The sequence below is a fragment of the Opisthocomus hoazin genome, chromosome 6 (assembly GCF_030867145.1).
Source record: "Opisthocomus hoazin isolate bOpiHoa1 chromosome 6, bOpiHoa1.hap1, whole genome shotgun sequence".
NCBI lineage: Eukaryota > Metazoa > Chordata > Aves > Opisthocomiformes > Opisthocomidae > Opisthocomus > Opisthocomus hoazin.
The window spans coordinates 47,824,643-47,847,852 of record NC_134419.1 but is presented as its reverse complement, the minus strand read 5'-3'; the positions used below and the strand labels follow the sequence as shown (position 1 = coordinate 47,847,852).

Genomic DNA, 23,210 nt, shown 5'->3' with positions numbered 1-23,210 from the left:
AATGCGTGCAGTCTCACAGAACCAAGTGTCACTGTCGGCCATTATAGAAGCTGCTATAAAACGGATCTGAGCTTTGGTACTTTCCTAAAGAGAAATGGCTTTAACCAGCAGATCTGACATGTGAGCCTACTGGAGTGTCCCGCTATAACTCCTGCCTTAATGTATTCGCTTTCCTATGCAAAATGAGTCAAAATTGCAATATTTTGAATCCTCTGGTTTGAACATTGTCTGTCTCACATTCGTTAGCTTTGCTCCATACTTGTATATAACAAGGAATCATCTCTAGATACTACCCAGAGAGTTTGATCCCATGCTGCCAATGTTTTCAGTGTTACTGTATTGCAGATCAACTGGTTTATTAATAAGTTTGTGAAGTGAGGAGTGACTACAATACATCAGAAAAAGCAATGAGAAACAGATTTTCCTAATTTTTCTGCCTTCATGTATTAATTTGTAAGCAAATCTCTAATTTGTTTATTTGCATTTATTTAAAATGAAGTTAAGTTTCCTATTATGAATATGGGGAAAAGCGTACTTTCAACACTAGGGACTTGGCTATATGGGGAAGAACAGACAATTCGGACTATCCACGCAAGGTCTGATAGCAAATGCATATTTTCAAGTATTTTATATCCCATTTCAGAAGCTCTTTGCAAGAGTAAACCCAACGGGTTTTAAATCTTAGGAAAGCAAGGATATTTTATCCTCATAAAAGAGCGTATATCCATGTTCTAGATGATGCAAGCAGTTTAGATGATTCATTGTAACTCTCTTGAGCACTCAGCATTAACAATCCTAATTAACTTATCTGAAAAAATCCTATCCTCTCTTTTCATACTGGATAATTAAGGAAGACAATTAGTGTTTAAAAGAAAATTATTTCAGTTAGTAAGCAAGATCAGCAAAATAAACCTCAGAATGCTTCTCTCCTAATACAGTTTTCTTGAGGAAAACTAATCCTTGTCTTATTTCAGTATGCAGAGTTGCCTGGGAGTACATCTCACTGTCTTTCTCCCACTGTCTTCACAACCCTTCCGAACATCTGCAAGGGTGAGGGTGAAGGGGCTGTGTTTTGGATGGCTCAACATTCTGTTTCTTTCTTACCGAAATTAAAAGCCAGCTGCATCCATCACAGGCTGAAGTCAATGTGAACCATTCTGTTGATTCCAGAGGGCATTGCGACAGGACTGCATAATATGACAGTGATTGTTGGGGTGCAAAAAAGATAGGCCTGCAGAAAGCACCTCACCGTCTTCATTCTGCTCCTTTTCCATGCTTTATGTCTCCTTTACAGGTACGCATTGCCTGTGGCAATGCACCGAATTAAAAAGCGAGGTTCTACCTTAGAACAACCATCTGAGATTTAAAAAATGTTTTTGTGTTTAGCTTGAACAGAATTTTAGGGAATTGCTGTCTATCTGCCTACAATATATGTAGCACTGATGAACAAGTAAGAAAATTTATGAGAAATCATCTAAATGTTCTTTTATAAAAACCTCAGCCTTTATCCTGCAGCACAGGAACAATCTGAAAAGACAAAAGAGCCTAGAGCTACTAAGGTCTTTTCAGGTAATTGCTCCTGAGATTTAGAGAATTGTACATCTCTGTTTACATGCAGAGGAGATTCAGAGTCCAACAACCCTGTCCTTCCCACTCCTACTTGAGTGTTACCCATGAAGGGAGAGGCATCCTTCCTACCACTCTGTGGAGAGTGACATGGAACCTGTAACTGCCTTGGGACTTGGTATCATCCATGACAGTCTCGATTGCATGTGGATATACGTGAATGAGAGCACAATGAAAGCACTGTGAGCTCTGCAAAATCAGCTCTGGACTTTGTTGTGGACTTTCTTATCATACAGTACAACATGAGACGCTGCGTACAGCTTGTGAAATTACAGTGCTCCAAAACTGTGAATTTATTATGCATTCATGAGCATGCATTTAGCAGTATGACAAAAGCTGTAAGAAAATTCAGGTTTGGGGGTTGATCTTAAGGTATATTTCACATTTCAATTTGGTGTCCTATTCACCAAATCATTTAAATTTAATTTTGTGAACTGCTGTTAGAGGTTTAGCTAAACCCTTTGGAAAATCCCGTCAGAAAGCTAGAATTTGAGATTATTTCTTTGATCTGCAAAGAATAACAAAGCATCTGTTTCTCTGATACACTTTCCCATTAAAGCTTTATCACCCTGGCCCAGGGTGAAAAATAGAGGTGGCCTGTTCGGAGTGTGGAACTTGGTGTGCTGAAAGCTCTGGAAAGGGGAGTATTAATAAATATGAAGAGTGAGTCATAACTTGTAATATGTGGCGCTCTGTCATTCCAGCGTAAGTTATTTTTCACATTGTAGGTCAAGGGCAGTAAATACCTGTCCCCCAAGTACGTGCCAGGTGGCTTGGGTTACTGGCTTCTTACTGTGTGACCTCTGTGAGCAGCAAGTTGGGTGTTTCATACATGTCCCTATTTAGAATCGAGCTAAAATAACGTGTGGATCTGAACTGGAGAGAATTTTCTCATCACATACTAAAGATAAGGAGAAGTAAAGCTTTACTCTTTTTAAAGGAAGCTACAGTGGCCTCTTCACATCTGAAAAATCTTTACTGATTGAGGCTGTTGAGCTGTTCTTAGTGTGTGCACATAATGATTTTTATCTTGGAACATATTTCTATATGCAAACAAGTGGGTCCTCTCATTAAGGTGTATTTTAAGGACAGTAATTCTGCCTTTAAAATATTATGTGTAAGGCAGAGGTCTGGATTAGAAGATTAAAGCAGGCATCAGAGTCCACTTTAGAAAATGATACTATTACACTATGTTTCGTTGTAAATGAGTGCCCAGCTGTCCTGCACATACCTAAAATGGATATAGGATCGCTGATGTGCTTACAGGCTGCAGCTTGTTCCTAATATATCTCTACTGGTTCCTGTAACAGACTGATATATTTGGCTTAATGTAGGGTTTGTAAAGTTAGAAGAATATTCTTGAATCCGAGAGTCTGAAGAACAGTAACTGCAGAAGGTGATCTGTGATTGCTTTTTCATGGAAATGCAGAAGTGCAAAGCCTTTACTGCAGCTTTGGCTCATTAGAGCATTTTTGATCATGAAAAGGGCAGCTGGATGAGCCAATGCAAAAGGACCGTGTGTAAAAAGCAGCAGTAATATCAAAGGTTCTGCCAAGCAAAAGCAGAAGGAGACAAATCCACTCTGAATGTCACTCTATAACAGTATAACGTTGCTGTCCGGTATTTTGTATCAATCCCAGATCCAGAAACGTTACAGCAGCGAGGTGGAAGGTTCAGTGCCCAGTTCTGTCAACAGCATTCTGTGCAGCTAAATAAGAAGAAATGTTTAACTGATCCTGGACTCTCTTCCTTTTCATTTTGCACAAAATATGATGAATTACTCTTCACCCAAGAATATAAGAGCAAAATATGGGTATTCTAAGCTTCAAAAAAACTAAGTTAAAATCAATGTCATAGCCCATTAATGCTATCCATGCAACCAACAGAAAGAATTATTAGCAAATAACATAATATTATGGTCTGAGCACACTATCTGTTCATCACTCCCAGCTTTGGCCCACCTAAGGCCTATGTTGAGTTTTGTGTTTTGTTTCTCTGGAATTACCGTGCAAGCCACTGTCACTTCTCGTTTCTGCAGCAAAGCAAGATGTAGCATGAACATATGTTTTTTCATACTGTGAACATACCAGATGTAATAAAATATCCTGGTATGGATATCCAAAAAACCACATAATGCACGGACTTTCCTTATTTCACATGGAATAAATTAGGAATGACTGTTCTGAAATTAATTGGCTTATACCACTGTTGGCATAATGTAGGTACAGTCAGAGTTAGGCCAATAGTTGGTTAAATGCCAAGGCATTTGCCTTAGTTTTAGATTTAAAACATCTACTGATGTATTCTTTGGATATTCTCCAGCATGTAGAACACCAAAAAATCAGTCTTACAATACCAGCTCTGAGGGTGGCCTGAGGAGAACAGACTTCATCCCTGAATATTTAGTATCTGAGGGAAAAATATAATCTCTACCACTCATTTGCTATTTTCAGATGAGAATATACTCTGCAAATGCTTCTTTCTTCCCTCCGCTCCCTCCCCCCATACACTTTGATAATAGTACTGCTAGGGATGCACAGCAATAACATCATGTTTAAGGGTCAGCCAAAATGCCACCGTACCCGACTAAGTCCTGCTGGATCAACTACAATCCCTACGTTTTTTCCTTTCTTAATCATGTTAGGGTTTTCAGGCATACATTTACTTTTTGTTCTTAGTTGTAGATGGTCTGAAAAAAGCTTCAGTAAGCTTTTGTGAATACCTTTTGCCCTTTGCACTCTAAAAACTATTACCTTTTTCTATGTGGTTGGTTTTGATGTTGTTTGTTCTCTTTCTCTTCTTTTAGGTCATAACCAACACCGCTGCCAAGTTAGTATCACTTCTGTGTAGTGCCAAGTATCTGTGTGATGCTGTATGTGTGAAGATTTGTTTTCTGGGGTAGCATGATCCCTTGTGTTCCTGCTGTGTCTGCTTGCAAGTGGAAATATTTATTTGAAAACCTTACTGGTATGGCAAGTGTCGTGGGCTGCCACTGGTGTCCAGTGGTGCTGCCTTCCAGGCATGCCACATGTTTGGCATTTGTTGGTGGTGTTCTCATGCTGCAAAGGGAGTTAGCATCTCAGCTTGCTCAGTTCTTGTGGATGCTTTCAGATGTGTTCATCTCATTAGTCGGGGTTTAATACCTCCTAACTCTTTAGGTAGTCTTTGTGCTGTCAGGATTTGGGCAGCCTTATCTGAGCCTTTTTTAATGTGTTATTAGTGATGTGTTTTTAGACTCAGCATTAAATTAATTTCCAAAGTCCCACTCCACTGAAATTCAGATTTAGGTTGGTATGAGATACTGATAGGGAAAAGATCTAAAAAAAAATTTGCCTCAGTTAGCGTATTGCCCAAACAAGAGGCAACTATTGATCTGAAAATGTGATTGATCTGCTTTATTTAGGAAAGTTCACTGTGTCCTCAGCTTTTGCCCTTTAGTTTTCTAAGGGCAGAGGACTGTCTCTACATTCCCGCTTTCGGTCTCTGAACTGAATGTTGTCCAGAGATTGCTGGAGAGACTGGGTTAAATTCAGCATAAAATAAATAATTATATTAGTTACATGTCAGATTTAAACCGGCAAGAGAAGAAGTAGTAGAATACATAAAGCTGAAATAATATTTAATGTCTATAATTTACACTGATCTGGCATTCTCTGTTGATTTTAATGAGGTGTGGATGTGATGTCATGCAAATGACGCAACTCCTTTTGAAGTGATGAAACTCTGGACAATTTACATTGATAATTATTCAGTTACTATTGTCTTAGAAAGCTGAAGTCATTTAATCTTACTTGCTTTGGGATTTATTTTCCTTGATCCTTTTCCAGCTTGGTAGAATAATTCCATTCATTTGCAGAGGTGCTCCAACTGTCCTGACCTCTGTCACTTTGTCCTAGAGCACAGCACCCCTTATAAGCACTAATATCTTCTGTTTATTCCAGAGTTATAGAGAAAACTCTGCAACTGAAAATATGTACTCTTTTCTCTTATTTTTATGGGAATCCTGTTAACTTCAGTGGAAGTTTTGCCTTGGTGTGCGTAATGTGGCTCAAACCTCTTGAAAGACAACACTGAAACTGTTGAAATACCACAAGTGAAAGCGTAAATCACTACTGCTGCTACCATTAGGGAAGTTCAGGCTGTTCTGAGATTACTGGTTCTTATTTTTGTAACTGATTGTAGAAACTAATTGCTTTGAACTTGATTCTTTAAAAGTGGCATATTTAACCTCTGTCTCTTCATTCACATAACCTTCTCAGACCTTGGGCTTAGAATCTCTTCAATACTTCTAACGGGAGGGGGAAGAGAACACTAAATTCAAGATCTCGAGGACCTGTGTGTTCATAATTGTCGTGTGATCGGTTAGGGTGTTAGAAAGGAGATACCGGTGTTAAAGTGAAGCATGTGCATGCTGCAAAGTCAAGAGTGTAACAACCTGCACGTCTCTGCACACCACCTCTCAACAGGTGATGTCAGTGTCGTAATGATGTTGTCGTTGTTGATGAATAGTGAACGGAAAGATATTTTAAATGTGAAAATGTCTTTGTAAAAAGATGATTTTTCACTTTTTGAATGCGTAATGCAGCTTCCCAATTCCCTCCCTTAAAATGTTGATGTGTGCAACTAAAGGCTGTGGCTGTAATACAGCATGTGCTTATTTATGTCTCTGTTCCTTCAGCATGTGTCCGTTAATGATCTAGTGAGTATTCTGAATGATGTGTGACTGTATCTCTCTTACTTTCCGTCTTCAGTCAGGGTATCCCACCAAATAAAAGGCTGGAAACATAGTGGAATCCCCTGACTGGGTTCAGAGGTGGCACATCACCATGGATAATCTCTGGAGGATTAAGTCAGATGGCTGCCAGCTCTACTTGATTTTCCCTTTTGCTCCATGCCGGGTTGAGGGTTTGGATTTAACGCTCACCCTCTGGGGCCGAGCCATGGCAGACAGGCACACCATTGTTCCCTTGCCAACCGGAGAAGCTGTTGTTCAGTCACAAGAAAAAATTCAGTGAAAGACTTAATATTAGCTCATGAACTTATGGTGTAGTGGTTTTAAACTGAAAAGGAAAATTGGTCCAATCAAACAGGATTACATCTTTCAGAATTTCTTAGGGGGGAGATATATGCATTTCTAGCTTTTGGGCTCAGTTCAGAATGAAACCTTTGTGAAATGTCCACTGTTTCCCCAAGTTTTTATTTCCCAGTTTGGTGAGCATACGGAACCTGTACTGCTGGCATCCTTCTGCTGCTGGGGGGGACAGGAACAGCAGAGCAGTGATTCATCTGATCCGCCGTAGGTTAGGAAGAGCAGCTACTTCAGTGACTGGCAGCTGAGGTTGAGCTTGCTCATTCGAACTCCAGGGCTAGAACAATGTGTAAGTAGGCACTGCAAGGAAGCCAGGAGCTTAGCTGAGGTCTGGCATTAAACTGGCTCGTTCTGTTGCAATGGGAGCTTCAGTGAACTTGCTCATGGCTCCATTTCTCAAATAAAAATCCTTCATCATAAATGGAGGCACTGGAGAATATGGCGGCTGCTCTTCCAAAGGCAGTTGTCCTGTTGATTGCAACATAGGATATTTTGATCCAAGACTGACCATTTATCGTGCTATAGTAACACTTACGGCTGGCTGTACAGAGATCTTGGGAAGATTAATTTAGTCTTTGTGAGGAAAGCTTTGAAGATGAAAAGGCACAAGTACTAAATTTCACTTTTGATTAATAATCGAGACTGAAAGTGATGAAACTTTGTAAATAACAGAGGACTCGACATGTTGACCCTGTTGCACCTTCTAGCGCTTTGTAAGACCCTTCTCAAAGACGGAATGTGAATAAACTGAGAATTCTCTGCAGTGTGTATGTATGTACCTCCATGGGCATGCATATATATACGTTTGTGTGTGTATCACAGCAATGCTTAGGGATTTGTCATGATGTTTTATACAATGACAGCTGTTTCACCTTTGTTTCTCCTTATACATCTGTGAGCCAACACAAAATCCGTGAGCACAGCCAGCTTTTAACTGTTGCTTGTTACTTACGCTGTCTCTTGTCCTCTGACCAGGAGCTTTTATGGTGAGGTGCCATGCATAGACACGCACGCTCCTCTGTCGGTGTTTTTCCTCTCCCTTACCTGTCACGCCTTTCTCCTCTCCTCCCCTCCGTCCCTGTTGGACCTCACTTTCGCACGACCCAGCACGGAGTTCACGGAGCGTTTCAACCCCAATGTCCTGAAGGACTCTGCCCTGTCTACACACAAACCCATTGAGGTGAAAGGCCTCGGCGGCAAGGCTACGATCATTCACGCCCAGTATAACACCCCAATCAGCATGTATTCCCAAGATGCTATCATGGATGCAATTGCAGGCCAGGCGCAAGCCCAGGGTGGAGAATTTGCTAGGTAAGGTTACTGCAATGTGTGGAATGCTCTTTCTCTGCATGACACGTCTAACAGTCCCTACCTGCATGACACGACAGCTCTTCCTGGACTCTTTTTTTCCTGGAATATCGTACACCTGAAAAATACAAATAAACCCTAGACAGTGTTTGAAAGCACTTCATCGTTTTCAAGTTAACAGGATGGATAGTTAGAAAATGTAACATTTGTTTTTTGGTATTCTTCCTTGAACTGGTAAACCCCACAAAAATGTATCTCGTGCTCTGTGTATGACATTGGATGGCTTTTCATTTATGGTGACCGTGCTTTGTGATAACCACGGCATTATATGCATAACGCAGAAAGAACGGGAAAGGGAGGGGGCAGAATTTTTATTGATACGTGAAGATGGTAAAGTATTTAGTACTGGCTACTGTTTTACCCTTCAGAATGGAGTGTTGCGCTGTGTTGTCTCTGTCCCCAGTTTGCATACTGTACATGTGTCCTGCGCCTTTGGACTATGGCAAAATCCACTGATCTTTAATAATTCTGCTTTCCCAATGCATGTTCTGGTAATCTTGCCTGATGAATTTATCCGCAGTTGTTATGGCTTAACTGAAATTACATGTGCGATGAATGTAGCCAGGTTTCTCTCTTATTGGGTATCTTTCTACCAAAAACAGCACTTACCTTCTTTTCCTGTGACACCAAAACATAGGTATAGCAACACATTTTAACATAGGTTCTTTTCAATATGTTAGCTGCAGGCTTACTCAAAATGCAGAAGTTTTATGTATTGGCTTGTGTTCCCTTTTGCTGACCATTTCTTTTCTCTTTTCTTTAATTCTTTTTTTCACCCCTATATTTTACACCAATATTATTCTGTTGTTCATCGCAACTCTCCCTAACGATGGATCCCAAACAATACCTTTAGTTGGTTTTGACCATGGCTCAATGAACCTCCCGTATTTCCAGTTAGCCAAGTACAGTGAAAGAAGTTCATTCTGTCAGTCTTCTTTATAATGGTTCCCATCCTTCATAGGCATGGATTATATGAGACATTTTATGATATATTGGTATATCCATCAGATTGTGTACTGCTTCATTTTGTCTCAATTTTCTGCCTATAATTTGGCCTCAGCACTTCATGACTGTGCTTTGGGCTTTTCATGTTACGTTAGAGATAAGCCCTGAGCCACAAGGTGTACATAAAGTGGGAAGCACGCTCAGGCTGCAGATCTGAAGGGCTTCCGTTCTGTGGCAGACAATAGCTGGAAAGACTGCTTGCTTCTTCTATCAGTGATGAAGAGTAGACAGGCTTAAGATAAGAATTCGTTTTCTAGTTTGACCATTTGAAATCAGTGACATTTTAACTTAAGTCAGTGAGATCAGAATCCGGTTCACGTCGCTTACAAAATAACCCACGCGTACTGGATCACCATGGAAAACACAAAGGAAAGCATATAAATTATTTATACGGCAGTTATTCAGACCTCATGCTGGAACATTTAGGTAGAAAAATTTGCATGGCCTGACTTTGTATCTTTTCTCACTCTATGTTGCTTTGTTTAATTGATTTTGATATACCAAGAACCAAGAGTTGGCTGCATTAAAACCATGTGATCAGTACACGTCAAGTACACTTCTGTCAAACTTCTAAATTCCATTATGCAGTTATAGCCAAATTCACACATCATGTAAGTAGACATAAATCCAACAACTTCATCAGGATTAAGATCTAACAGTTCTAGTAGCAGAATCAATTATGTGGTTGTACAAACTAAAGTCTTGTGTATCCTCTACACTAAATCGGCTTGGCTGGATAATGTACCAGTCTGCATGAGTTGTTTGGTGGGTTGGGGTTTTTTTTACCTGTTAGAGCTTTTTTTTAATAGATGGAATCAGTGTAATATCTGAAGTCATAATATTTCATTGTATGTCTGTATCAGGGGTAGAACACTGCAGCATTCCTAAGCTTTTCTGTATTATCTACTTAAATTAAATGTGAATAATGACTCCAGGGAGTGATTCACATTGTAAACCTTAGTTTATAATGAACTCCAAAGAAAAAAAAATCACATTGCTACTTATTAAGAGAGGTTTGACTGTCTTTAAAGCTTGTTTTAATGTTAATAATGTGTGACTTGTATGATGATGTGGAAAAGGAGAACACTTTTGTATTGAATCCTACTAAAATACCTTAGGCTATAATACGAAAAACCCTCAAAAGCTCTGACCCCTTTGGGAAGAATTTTTTTTCAATAACATCTATTTAAAGTAATATGCTTAAAGATGCATGGTATTTCTGCACATACACACCCAGATGGGAAAAACAATCAAATTACAAAGAGGTATAACAGAGGTATTAACATGGTTATGTGCATCTTCAGGCTGTCTGCAAGAATCAACTGTCACATTTAGGTTTATGAAATGCTCATAATGAGCAATGCGCTCTATTTTACAATTACATGCTGAGTGTCTCATATGTCCTAGTTACTCATCTACAATATAATTATGATTTAAAAAAAAGAAAGAAAAAGGCCTGTTGCATTAACGACAGAGTTGGAAATATTCCAAAGTATTGCATTAATTTAGTTCAATTTATATGAGCATGTTTCACTCTGCTAGGGAAGGTTAATTCACCAAACTCCATTTCCTGCCTTAATCATCTACCATAAGGATATTAATATGTCGTATTAATGCCACACATTGCTACTGTGAAATTCGTGGTCCAGCCTCTGGTGGTTTTTGACTACCTTTGAGCTAACAGCATATCTGTACATACACTTTCAAAGGGCTGTTTTTGTATATTGGTCATAATACAAGAAAAAAGCATTTCAGGTAGAGGATTTCAACAAGGGAATTTGAACTGTCCATGAATTGCACACCGCTGTTGCCACAGTAGTCCGTGGCTGAAATCAGCAGTATGATCTGTCCAACGGTTTATTACCCACACTACAACTGTCTGCGGCTGTGAAATTTGCTATCATCACACACAGCGGTTTGTTAAGCTTCAGCAGGATTAAAAACTCAGTCTGGGGATATAAAGTCAACCGTTGGCCAAAACCAGGCAGTCGCCTGTGCCAGTTGTAGAGGGCAGGGTACTGCGCGCTCCGTCAGTCCTGAGGCATAGGCCTGAAGTGCCTGGCGTCACAGAGTCACCTCGGTTCCATTGAAAGACTTTCTGCATGAAGTCAGCAGAAGGCAGAACTCCCTGCTGCGCTTGCTCCCCTGCCCCAGCAAGCCCTGCTGCCGTGTATGAAGGGCCAGAAGAGGAAGACTATGCTCTCTTGCCTGTCTTCCACCTGAAGAAGGGTATGGCACCAGTTTGTCCACTGGTGCACAAGGGAGCAACACTAGTGGAAGCCACTGATGGCACACCCTTCCCAAAATAAACAAGTCTACATTCTGCCTTCCATACCTGCTAGCCGTTAGATATTGTAAAGATAGTGGTCTAGGAAAGATAAGCTAAAAAAGGAGCTGGAAAACGCTGCTTCGTCCTACAGGGCATCTTCCACGCTGAGACACGTTTTTACATAACTTTCATGTTTTGTGGCAGAGCTTAAACTGAAGTGTCAGGTTTTCTTTTAAGCTGTGCTCCATCACACAGGTGATTGTGCTGAAACAACTGGCTTTTGTAGCCTGCTGGGTCCTCGAGAAAGTGAGAAGTTTGCATACACTGGGGTTTAGGAGGAATATAAATTCTTCTCTTATAGAACAAAAATCCTAAAGGGATGGGGAGCTTTTGGGTCCATAGCATATATAAGCACACGTTTTGAAGAACACATCCCATGCTACTGTTAGCTGCAGATCCATTAAAACAGTGTACATTATGCAGTGCTGGAGGAGTGTGCCAGCTGGAAAATATTAAGGTACTCCCTGGTAATATTCTTATTACAGTGTACGTAATACATGATTACGTGTACGTAATAATGTTTTTTTTACTCCCTTTTGGTAATGCAGGTTGGCGGGGACGAGATCGCAGAGAGAAGTCCCAAGGCCATCAAAAGGGACTTCAGGGCACTGGGGTGACTGGTTGAGGGATCAGGGGCGCAGGTAGTGATTTCCTCCATCCCTTCAGTGGCAGGGAACAGCACTGAAAGGGGCAGCAAAACTCACCTGGTTAACAGATGGCTCAGGGACTGGTGCCATTGGTCAGATTTTGGCTTCTTTGATCATGGGGAGGTGTACACAGCACCAGGCCTGCTGGCAACAGGTGCATCGCAGCTGTCTCAAAGGGGAAAAAGAAATCTTGGCCACGAGCTGGTGGGGCTCATTGAGAGGACTTTAAACTAGGTTCGAAGGGGGAAGGGGACATCGCCCAGCTCACTAGGGATGAGCCTAGGCTTGGTGTGCCATGGTCAGGTGTGAGATTGACAGCCCAGCTCAGGTGTGTCTATACCAATGCACGTAGCATGGGCAATAAACAGGAGGAGCTGGAAGCCATTATACAGCAGGACGGCTACGACTTGGTCGCCATCACAGAAACGTGGTGGGACAACTCGCATGACTGGCATGCTGTCATGGATGGCTACAGACTCTTTAGGAAAGACAGGCCAACAAGGAGAGGTGGGGGAGTTGCTCTATATGTGAGGGAGCAACTGGAATGCATTGAGCTTGGCCTGGGGCCAAATGAGGAACAAGTGGAGAGCTTATGGGTTAGAATTAAAGGGACAGGCTCACACAGGTGACATTACTGTGGGTGTGTACTACAGGCCACCTGACCAGGAGGAGGAAATTGATGAGGCCTTCTACAGGCAGCTGCAAGTAGCCTCACAGTCACAGGCCCTGGTTCTCATGGGGGACTTCAACCACCCTGACATCAGCTGGGAAGACCATACAGCTAGGCAGGCGCAATCCAGGAGGTTCCTACAGAGCATCGATGATAACTTTCTGATGCAAGTGGTGGAGGAACCAACAAGGATAGGCGCTCTGCTGGACCTTGTATTAACAAACAAGGAGGGACTGGTGGAGGATGTGAAGGCTGGAGGTAGACTCAGCTGCAGTGACCATGAAATGGTCGAGTTCAGGATCCTGTGTGGAGCAAGCAGGGCAATAAGCAGGATCAAAAGATTGGACCTCAGGAGGGCTAACTTTGGCCTCTTCAAGGAGCTACTGGGAGGAATCCCGTGGGCCAAGGCTCTCGAAGGCAGGGGGGTCCAAGAGTGCTGGTCGCTGTTTAAATGTCACTTCCTCCATGCTCAGGAGCGGTGCATCCCCCTGAGAAAGAAATTGAGCTAAGGAGGCAGAAGACCTGCATGGTTGAACAAGGAGCTTCTAGCAGAGATCAGGTGGAAGAGAAGGGTCCATGGAATGTGGAAAGAGGGGCAGGCCACTTGGGAAGAGTACAGGAATGTGGTCAGAGCGTGCAGGGATGCGACGAGGAAGGCCAAAGCCCACCTGGAATTGAAGCTGGCAAGGGATGTCAAAAACAACAAGAAGGGCTTCTTCAACTACATCAGCAGCAAAAGGAAGACTAGGGACAACGTGGGGCCGCTGCTGAATGAGGCGGGTGTCCTGGTGACGGAGGATGCAGAGAAGTCAGAGCTACTGAATGCCTTCTTTGCTTCAGACTTCAGTGCCAAAGCAGGCCCTCAGGAATCTCAGGACCCGGAGGTAAGAGAGGAAGCCTTCAGAGAGGATGAATTTCCCTTGGTCGAGGAGGACTGTGTGAGGGATTGCTTAAGCGATCTGGACATCCACAAATCCATGGGCCCCAATGGAATGCACCCACGAGTGCTGAGGGAGCTGGCAGATGTCATTGCTGAGCCACTCTCCATCATCTTTGAGAGGTCTTGGAGGACAGGAGAGGTGCCTGAGGACTGGAGGAAGGCCAATGTCACTCCAATCTTCAAAAAGGGCAAGAAGGAGGACCCAGGGAACTACAGGCCAGTCAGCCTCACCTCCATCCCAGGAAAGGTGATGGAGCAGCTTATCCTGGAGGCCATCATCAAACAAGTGGAGGAAAAGAAGGTTATCAGGAGTAGTCAGCATGGATTCATCAAGGGGAAATCATGCCTGACCAATCTGATAGCTTTCTACGATGGCATGACTGGCTGGGTAGATGAGGGGAGAGCCGTGGATGTTGTCTACCTAGACTTCAGCAAGGCTTTCGACACGGTCTCCTATAACATCCTCCTAGGGAAGCTCAGGAAGTGTGGGCTGGATGAGTGGTCGGTGAAGTGGATAGAGAACTGGCTGAATGGCAGAACTCAGAGGATTGTCATCAGCGGCGCTGAGTCTAGTTGGAGGCCGGTAACTAGTGGTGTCCCCCAGGGGTCAGTACTGGGCCCAGCCTTGTTCAACTTCTTCATCAACGTCCTGGATGAAGAGTTAGAATGTACCCTCAGCAAGTTTGCTGATGACACCAAACTGGGAGGTGTGGTAGATACACCAGAAGGCTGTGCTGCCATTCAGCGTGACCTGGAGAGGCTGGAAAGTTGGGCAGAGAGGAACCTGATGAGGTTCAACAAGGGCAAGTGCAGGGTCCTGCACCTGGGGAGGAACAACCCTATGCATCAGTACAGGCTTGGGGTGGACCTGCTGGAGAGCAGCTCTGTGGAGAGGGACCTGGGCGTCCTGGTGGATGACAGGTTAACCATGAGCCAGCAGTGTGCCCTGGCTGCCAAGAAAGCCAATGGGATCCTGGGGTGCATTAGGACGATTGTGGCCAGCAGGACGAGGGAGGTTCTCCTTCCCCTCTACACTGCCCTGGTGAGGCCCCATCTGGAGTACTCTGTCCAGTTCTGGGCTCCCCAGTTCAAGAAAGATGAAGAGCTACTGGAGAGAGTCCAGCAGAGGGCTACGAGGATGGTGAGGGGACTGGAACATCTCTCCTACGAGGAGAGGCTGAGGGAGCTGGGCTTGTTCAGCCTGAAGAAGAGAAGGCTGAGAGGGGACCTGATATATGCTTACAAATACCTGAAGGGTGGGTGTCAGGAGGATGGGGCCAAGCTCTTTTCAGTGGTGCCCAGTGACAGGACAAGGGGCAATGGGCACAAACTGAGGCACAGGAAGTTCCGTCTGAACATGAAGAAGAACTTCTTCCCTCTGAGGGTGACGGAGCCCTGGAAAAGGCTGCCCAGGGAGGCTGTGGAGTCTCCTTCTCTGGAGATATTCAAGACCCACCTGGACAAGGTCCTCTACAGTCTGCTGCAGGTGCCCCTGCTTCGGCAGGGGGGTTGGACTAGATGACCCACAGAGGTCCCTTCCAATCCCTACCATTCTGTGATTCTGTGATTTCTCACTTTTCATGAAGTTGAGCATGCTGCTTGCAAAGCTCTATATGGAATAGCATGTTAAAGCTGTTACAATAAATCACTTGCTTCAAAAATAGACTTTGTATTTAGAGGAGCCAAGTTACTCTGAGCACACATCATCCCCTCAGTGTATATTTCTGCAGCTCTGTTAATATTTAATTTTAACTGTTTGCTATGCAGAAGTTATTTTTGCAGGGGTAAAAAAAAAGCTATTAAGTTACTAAGTCCATTTCTAGCTTACACCATAAATCAAAGAGAGGTTACCTCACTGGTGCTACAGAGGTTTGTGGCTTCAACTTTAGGTGTGCAAAATTGGAAGTTTCTTCCGGGATGTATCACTTTGCAAGGTGATGAGAGATGTCGTAAGACTCCGAGATACATTCTGCTGTTAAAGGTTTCAGATACAAAACATATATGCAAATCCTGAGTACAAGTCTAGACTTTTTATGCTTCACGTGTTTAGTAGACAATGAATCCACAGCTATGGCAGCTGGAAGCTTAATTCAGAGTTTGGCAAAGAATAATCATCTCTAGAAAAAACTATAAAAGCCTATCACATTACTTTTATAATGAAATATGTTTCTTATTTCTGATGCAACCTTAAAATACACTGGCCAAAACTGTAATAAGACCTAATACAAAACAGTATCAGCATGAAGCTGTATTTATAAGAAATAATATGGGACAAGAATGCTCAGAGACAGAGATGGTTTTGCCTGGTATACTCTCCTTTATTGGCCGAGGAATCACAAACAGACATTTCCAAGCATTTTCACGTGGTTTTGAATGGTAACAGGCCATTTCAAAGACAGAATGAGCCATATCATTCTTAATTCACATAAAATTGATCTATGTATTTTTTTAAAAAAGTGATGTTTTCAAAGCGATGTTTTGGATTACTGTTACTCTGGATGAGAAGCTGTAAGACCAGAGGGAGGCTGGGATGAAAGCTACCACGTACTCTTTCACAACGTTTCACTTTCTGAATTGCAGTACCCTTCCTCTTAAAGATCCTCATGTAGACAGTGCCTCTCCGGTGTATCAGGCTGTGCTTAAAACTCAGAACAAGCCCGAAGATGAAACCGAAGACTGGAGTCGTCGTTCCGCCAATCTGCAGTCTAAGTCTTTCCGCATCCTTGCCCAGATGACTGGAACGGAGTACAGTAAGTCAAATAACAAAGCATCCCCCTCATCCTGATTTTAGATTCATCTCTTTATTTTCTTAGCCCAGTGTTACAACTGACACTCAAGTAAGACTCATGTCCAGCTTGTAGTCATTGTCAGTGAGGGCTAAGATTGGAGAACCCTGGGTGTAACTCGAGGGAACTAGGAAATCCAAGTGTTCAGTCCCACCTTATGCTTTAGGAAGAAAATTCTGTGATCTGCCAGGGGTCTTGCCATAAGAGTATAACAGACTATACAGTAAAAGAGCATTTGGGACCCCGTAGTTCTTCTGACTTACAAATCTAATCTCTGCAGTGTAACATTTCATTTTCCAGCAGCCTAGACGTACACAGCTGTCGACTCATTAGAAGAAAGATAAGCAACTTGTATCTCTTCTAACAGGCTGTTACAGAAGTGACTTCCAGGGGTCAAAAAAAATGATGGCTCACCATTTGTATTGAACCTGTGGTTCTCTGTCAGCCGTTACCTAAACCTAGATCTGCTACAAGTGTCACGGGAGCTTGAAGTTTAATGCCTGTTGCCTATGGAAATGTTTTTCTGACCACCTAGCGCTAATCTCAGAGCTTGTTTCTGAGCTAGAGAGAAGGAAGTTCAGGGACCTTTCCCACATTAAGGGGAAACACTTAGTATTTCCTCCTCCTGTGAATCTGCTGCTGCCTCTTGTGCTTTCCTACAAAACAGCACACCCTGTCTGTAGAATCATTGCCTACAGCTGTGATAATACATGAACGAGCAAGTAGTTGTAACAGCTACTTTCCTACTAACATCCTTCTTCTGAGCTCTACGGAAATGCTCCCCTTCAGGCTGTTCTTACAAAATCCACAGCTGCAAAGTCAGCATGAAGGCACCTTTAGACAGGTTTTGATACATTTCTAAATAACGTATAATTTCTTCATAAAGCTAATTTTTTTCTTTTTTTTTTAACTCAATCATTTTTTTGCCTGCAGTGCAAGATCCAGATGAAGAAGCCCTGAGGAGGTCGAGGTAGGCAATTAATTCCCTGTGAAAAATACGGTTTTATCCTTACTGATAACCAAATAATGTTTTAAAACAGCATTAATATGAGTGTACGTTATCTTTTTGTCTTAAAATATTCTAATACATTTACTTTAAAATTTACTAGAATTTAAATGCTGTCAGTGAGAGGCATTTGAATGAAAAGGATAACAAATTAGCATGTTTTTAGGAAAGACAGTGCTCAGTTTCTGAAGTATGTGTTCAAATCTGAAAGCTCTCTGCACATGCAACTTCCATGTACTTTACTGGGTGTGTGAATGCAATGAGTTCCTGAGACCAAGCCCTGCTTAACTACTTGATTGTGTAACTGGATGAACATATATAATGTTGTGACAGCACTGAAATTTGTGAGCAATTTATTTGGATGACCCTGTGACTGACATCTGAGTCTCCTGAAATGAGACAGTAAAGGAGTTGTTTCCATCCATATCCGTAATCATATGCTTATGTTTTATTTGGAATAAATACAACCAAATTTGTAGAATATGGAAGCACAGGACTGCTTTTGCTAGTGGATAAATGTATTTCTTTCATATGATCTACCAAAAATACAGGAAAAGTGGATATGTTCAGAGATATGACAAGGAATTAAAGATTTATCATCATCTTATGTTGTCCTGCATAGCCGGGAAATAGATCTATTAGAGATTCTTCTGTTAAGCTTAAAAACCACAGTTGAATCAGAGCATCCTGCATGCACGCCTGATTTTCTATTTTCATACTTAAAATTCCTGAATCACGTTAGCTACTCGAAGCCGTTGGCTGGGTTTGTGATGTGTTCAATACTCAATCCATTTCTTCTTCTTTTTTTTTTTTTTTTTACTGCCTTGTGGCTTCTGGAAAGGTTTTGAGCTTTTGATCACAGTGCAAGTTACAAGTGTTGAACTGGTGAGAGAGAGGTCTGTAACTTCCCTGTGCAAATACACTAAGTATACTTTCAGTTTATGTTTGCTATAAACCTTCCATTGCAGTTCACCGAAGTTCATGGCAAGGTGCCTGGACATCAGGCTTGACATTACATCCCTCATGGATTTATTTCTTCCCTCCAATGTGCAAGCCTAGTTCTTATTAAATGTATCGTGCATTATCTGTTTTGATGTAATGGCACACATCCAAATCCTTACCATGATGGGATTTAAAGCACTGTGTTGAACTTAACAGTCCACCCATACACGCCTGAGAGTAATATGTTGTTTTAAAGAAATAATCTTTCTAGCTGTAGTCTGTGGCTTTGGAAAACGCTAGATATTGGGAACTTAACATGGTATCAGATACGTTGAAAATAATTATCTACTAACACATCAACATGTGTAAATTGCACGTTCTAATCAGCATAATAAAGTACGTGACTATATCCACTGTGCTTTGCACATTTTCTGCAGCTTTGAGGTATCACCGTGTTATCCTTTTTTTCACAAGGACAGTTATGGTTATGAGTATATTTAGGCACAGCTGTATTACCTAAAGAGGTTCAAGGGCGTTCAGTGGTAGCAGAGGCAGAAGGGAATCTATACTAGGTGGTTACAGGGTACAGAGCAATTGGCGTGAGCTCTACTGCAGGGAACAAAATGAGGTCTCCTTCTTACCTACCTGATGGTGCTTGTCCTGTCTTGGTGGCTTGGGACCTACCTCAAACGTTGCACAGAATCCACCGCCGATTTGGGAGCAACAGCCCTGGCTTAGGCGCACATCCGTCACGTACTGCTCTTTTGGGCCTGCTGTACCCCTTCTGTTTCATCCTTTGGCAAGGCCTCTGCCACTTTTGATTTGTAAAGAATGGAACAACCTATGTCAGATGCACAGAACTTTAATTCCACTCTTGCAGCACAATAATGGAGTAGAAGCTCCTCTTCAGTGTCTACTCCAGACAGCCTGGACAACCACACCTTTCTCCATGCCCACAGTTTGGGATCACCTGGAAGGTTTCCTGGGCTCCCCAAAGCAAAAGGTTTCCATGGAGCTGTGGAACCTGAGTCTTGCCAGAATTCAGTGTTGCATGAATCCCATGCTGTGCTGGCATTCTGGAAAAATCCTTCATGTTCCAAAACTTAAACTGCCAGAGATTTGACAGTGTGGGGAGTTTTGGTGTTGGGGCATGCTGTGAGCGATCTCTCTCTGGTGCTTTCTCTCGTCTCTTTGTGTCAGCTCTGCAGTGTAGTCGGCATGAACTGCATGAAGTGGTGATCAGGTTTCTTCCAACACTTGGGGGGAAAAAAAAAAAAGTGGCTTATTTTTGACAGAACTGTTTTACATAAAAATAGTCACTTCTGTGTTGCTGCTTCTAACTTCATGACGTGTGCTCCGAACAACCCATAAAGCTTGGCAATTTTCAGGTGGCAGAATATTCCTTCCAGTTAATATTAACGAGCGCATTGCACGAGTGTCCTTTGCTCATGCCACTGCTGTTCTGAAGACACACCTAAGATTATAACTTGCTATGAAAACTTTCCCTTGCTGTTGTGATGATTGTTATGCAATGTTGTCTGGAAAGATGGTATCCATTTCAAGCCAAACGGGTGTTTCTGAATACCGGTTCCTTGAATGGAGGGGTAAACCTTAAAAACAGTAAAAGAATTCTTAAATTTCATGTAAGACCCACTGTAGCTAGTATGCTCCCATGTAACTTGAAAAAATGCCACCATGAAGTTTCAGCATTTCAGCTAGGAATACTTGATATCTTTTAATTACTCAAAAGCATAAAATACAATTTTGAGAAGTCATAGATCAAGACTCCTTTAGGAGTGTTACTTGCATGACACTGTGTTATTAGGAACAGAAGATTTAGAAATATCAATGAATTTGTTGGCATTTACTCTGTTTATTGTTTTGTGCTTTATTCAGCCTGAGGAGTAAAACCAGCCCAGTCTGTTCATTTCTGTTTGGCTGGTTTCACTCTCAAGTTCCACTGCATTAATGCAATTGTCTTGCGTTTTGGGTGTAAATAATGAGGGGAAAACTACCCTCTTTGCAGTGACTCAAATACATTTTGCAAATAACAAGAACATTTTATTTTCCATTCTGTTTGATGTATTTCTCCCTGACTGTGCTCTCATCCCACATTCTCCTCCTTCCCCTTTTTATTTGCAAAATCTGAATTTAAACTATAGAATATCTAGAAAAGCTTAAATCCCGAGAGGTGCTGAACATTGCTTACAACTTGACCCAGTCTGCAAAGGTAGCTGGGGGCATTTGCAGGAGATGGCCAGTACTTCAGAGGACTGTGCTTTGAAAATCCCATGTTATTCTGCTTTTTGACTCAAATGACTAGAAATATTTATACAAACGTCAACACTTATACTCACTTATACTGAGAAAAGCTATAAAAAGTGGCTGATGGTCCTTACAGGACAGATAGCAGGATATAGATATACATATATAGACTGACCTAGGTATTACAGAATGGAAAATATTTGCATTAATTTTGCTCTTGTATGGAGTTAACTTTCACTGACTGCTCAGCTGGGGGGGAGGGAGGAAAAAGCCGACAGAATCTGTTGGCAGGAAAACAATGGGATTACACTGCATTTCTAGCAAAAGCAGCCCTGTAATACCAAGCACAAGTCAGAGAATATGAAGTTATATTGAGTTACTTCTCAGAAATGAACAACTGAAAAACCTTTCATATACAGCCCAAAAAGGAACACCCAGCCTTCTTTGTGGTGATTTGAAAGCTGACGAAAAAATCCAAATAAATTGCCATTGCCCTACTTATAAGGCAGGGGAGTGGAAGCCATGGTCCCTAACCCCTTTCTTTCTCCCTCCTTTCTTTCTTCTCTCTCTGTCTCTCTCTCTCTCTCTGTCTCTGTTTCTCTCTCTCTTTCTTCATGCCACAGGGAAAGGTTTGAAACGGAACGTAACAGCCCACGCTTTGCCAAATTGCGCAACTGGCATCACGGCCTATCGGCGCAAATCCTTAATGTTAAAAGTTAAAAGCCCACATTTAGCAGGCAAATGGATGAGACAGAATTACAGTAAAAATTAACTGCTGTCCTGAGTTAGAGCCTACGAGTGCCAAACACGCAGGAAAGACTTACTGCTAGGGCCTTGCTCTGAGTGCCTGTCTTCTGTAGATTTCTGTTGATAGCCTGGTAGCCATTCACCGTCACCAAAAGTAAAAACAATGCTACAACCTGGTTCATGTTCTTCATTATAAAGTAGAGTAGCTTTTGTCCTTTCCTATGTCAAATGTAAGTTCATTATACAGGAAAACATCACTACAGTACTCCCTTGACTTTAAGTCTAGATGAAAATGAGAGGGAAGTTATTGACAGTATTTCTTTAGGAGGAAGAGGAAAGAGACTTTTACTGAGTTTTACTGCTGTAAAGATAATTAAGTAGCAGAAAGAAGGATGAAAAGGAAAACTGACTGAGCCTGGCCTAGACTTTGCTACATGTACAACATACCTAGTTTGCGTAGTTGAGTGATGCCGTTTGAAGTAAGATATTAGCAATGTGAAGTTCTATTTCTTCAATATCTTATACTGGTAGAAGTCATTTGCTGAAACCATTGCTGTAAGTTTTCTGTTGGAAACCTGAATTTGTCATTATATGAAAGCCAGAGATAGCTGTGGTTGCTCAGGATCTGTGAGGAAATGATGTTTTGCTAGAGCTGATTTAGGAGTGAGAAGAATATGTAGTACTGCTGGTGCACTGAAGTTTTTAAAAGCATCTTGTAAGTTTTAAGGAATATGTTGCCCATTCTGTATTGCTCTTGCTTTGACCCACGTGTTTTTTTTTCTGTATATAGCAGCATGCTTTATCTGAAATAAAAGGTTTTAAAACTAAAATAATTCTGTGCTTGTTTTACACAGTACTTTATTCTGTTTTAAAACAAGAACTGCTGCAACTGATTACTGAAAGAAGGAGAACTTTACTTTCCACAATAGAAAATTTGGTCAAAAAGCTTTCCCCTGTTACCTATAATTCTTACTGACCTTTAAGTTACCTGAATTATAACAAACCTGACAAAGCAGTTGGAAGAACAATAGAAAGGAACAAAGATTGTATTAGGTGTGAATGAAAACAACGCATAGTTAAGAGGTGTTAGATGACAACCTATTGATAATATCGTTTAGCATTTCCAGTTGAATAATATGAATTCCCTGGAAATAATTTTTAATTTCTGCCCACAGCGAAGGCACTTGAGACACTGCTGGTCCTTAGAATGGGATCTTTTTGTTTCAACATTACAATATTCCTTTTTTAAATTTGCTTTTAAGATGTGTCAGTCAAGATATGGCAAACCTATACCAAAGGCCCCCAAATATTTCTGTTTTCTGTTTAAAGCACACCAAGAGCAATGTCACTTCCCTTTATAGTTTATGCTCTGATCAAGAACTTTTTTTTTTCCTCGAACTTCTATAAACTGCAAATTGGGTACCTTTACTTGGTGGCAGTAATTCTGATCAAAGAGACTAGTGCATGAGATTAGATTGAAACTCTTATGCTTTTTGCTGCTTCCAAACACGTGGGGTTTATATCAGCACTCCATACAAGAACAAAGTTCATTCAAACTCCCATTGTTTTTCTGTGTTATAGAAGGAAGGAAAAGCTATTGTTCATGGAACATTTTGCATGAAACAACCAAATACTGGAGTGTTTAAAGAAAAAAAAAAAATCTAGCTATCATACTTTACAAAAAAAAAGGAATTTTTGAGTATGATTTAAGAGTATGTGAGCACTAGTTCCTTTTACATTGCATTTCACTTTTCTTAGATAAGTACCATAGCAATTCAGTCGGCATGCCA

General features: G+C 41.7%; 1 protein-coding gene and 1 long non-coding RNA gene across 15 annotated transcripts in view; one reads left to right on the top strand and one right to left on the bottom strand.

Annotated features, from left to right (window-relative positions):
* Nucleotides 1-23,210, top strand: part of LDB3 (LIM domain binding 3) — a 127,603-nt gene that overhangs the window by 61,408 nt on the left and 42,985 nt on the right. For 6 of the 7 annotated variants that reach the window (XM_075423018.1, XM_075423022.1, XM_075423021.1 and 3 more), the window contains exons 5-8: nucleotides 4,433-4,455; nucleotides 7,823-8,026; nucleotides 16,255-16,424; nucleotides 17,394-17,430. In XM_075423018.1, the coding sequence (XP_075279133.1) occupies nucleotides 4,433-4,455; nucleotides 7,823-8,026; nucleotides 16,255-16,424; nucleotides 17,394-17,430 (434 nt within the window). Of the gene's footprint in view, nucleotides 1-4,432; nucleotides 4,456-7,822; nucleotides 8,027-16,254; nucleotides 16,425-17,393; nucleotides 17,431-21,296; nucleotides 22,254-23,210 lie in introns of those variants that run through there. The other variant, XM_009935097.2, reaches the window with a different exon arrangement.
* Nucleotides 16,418-23,210, bottom strand: part of LOC142361616 (uncharacterized) — a 60,019-nt gene continuing 53,226 nt past the window's right edge. For 7 of the 8 annotated variants that reach the window (XR_012764260.1, XR_012764259.1, XR_012764257.1 and 4 more), the window contains one exon: nucleotides 16,418-20,018. This is a non-coding gene — a long non-coding RNA (uncharacterized LOC142361616). The remainder of the gene's footprint in view (nucleotides 20,019-23,210) is intronic. The other variant, XR_012764254.1, reaches the window with a different exon arrangement.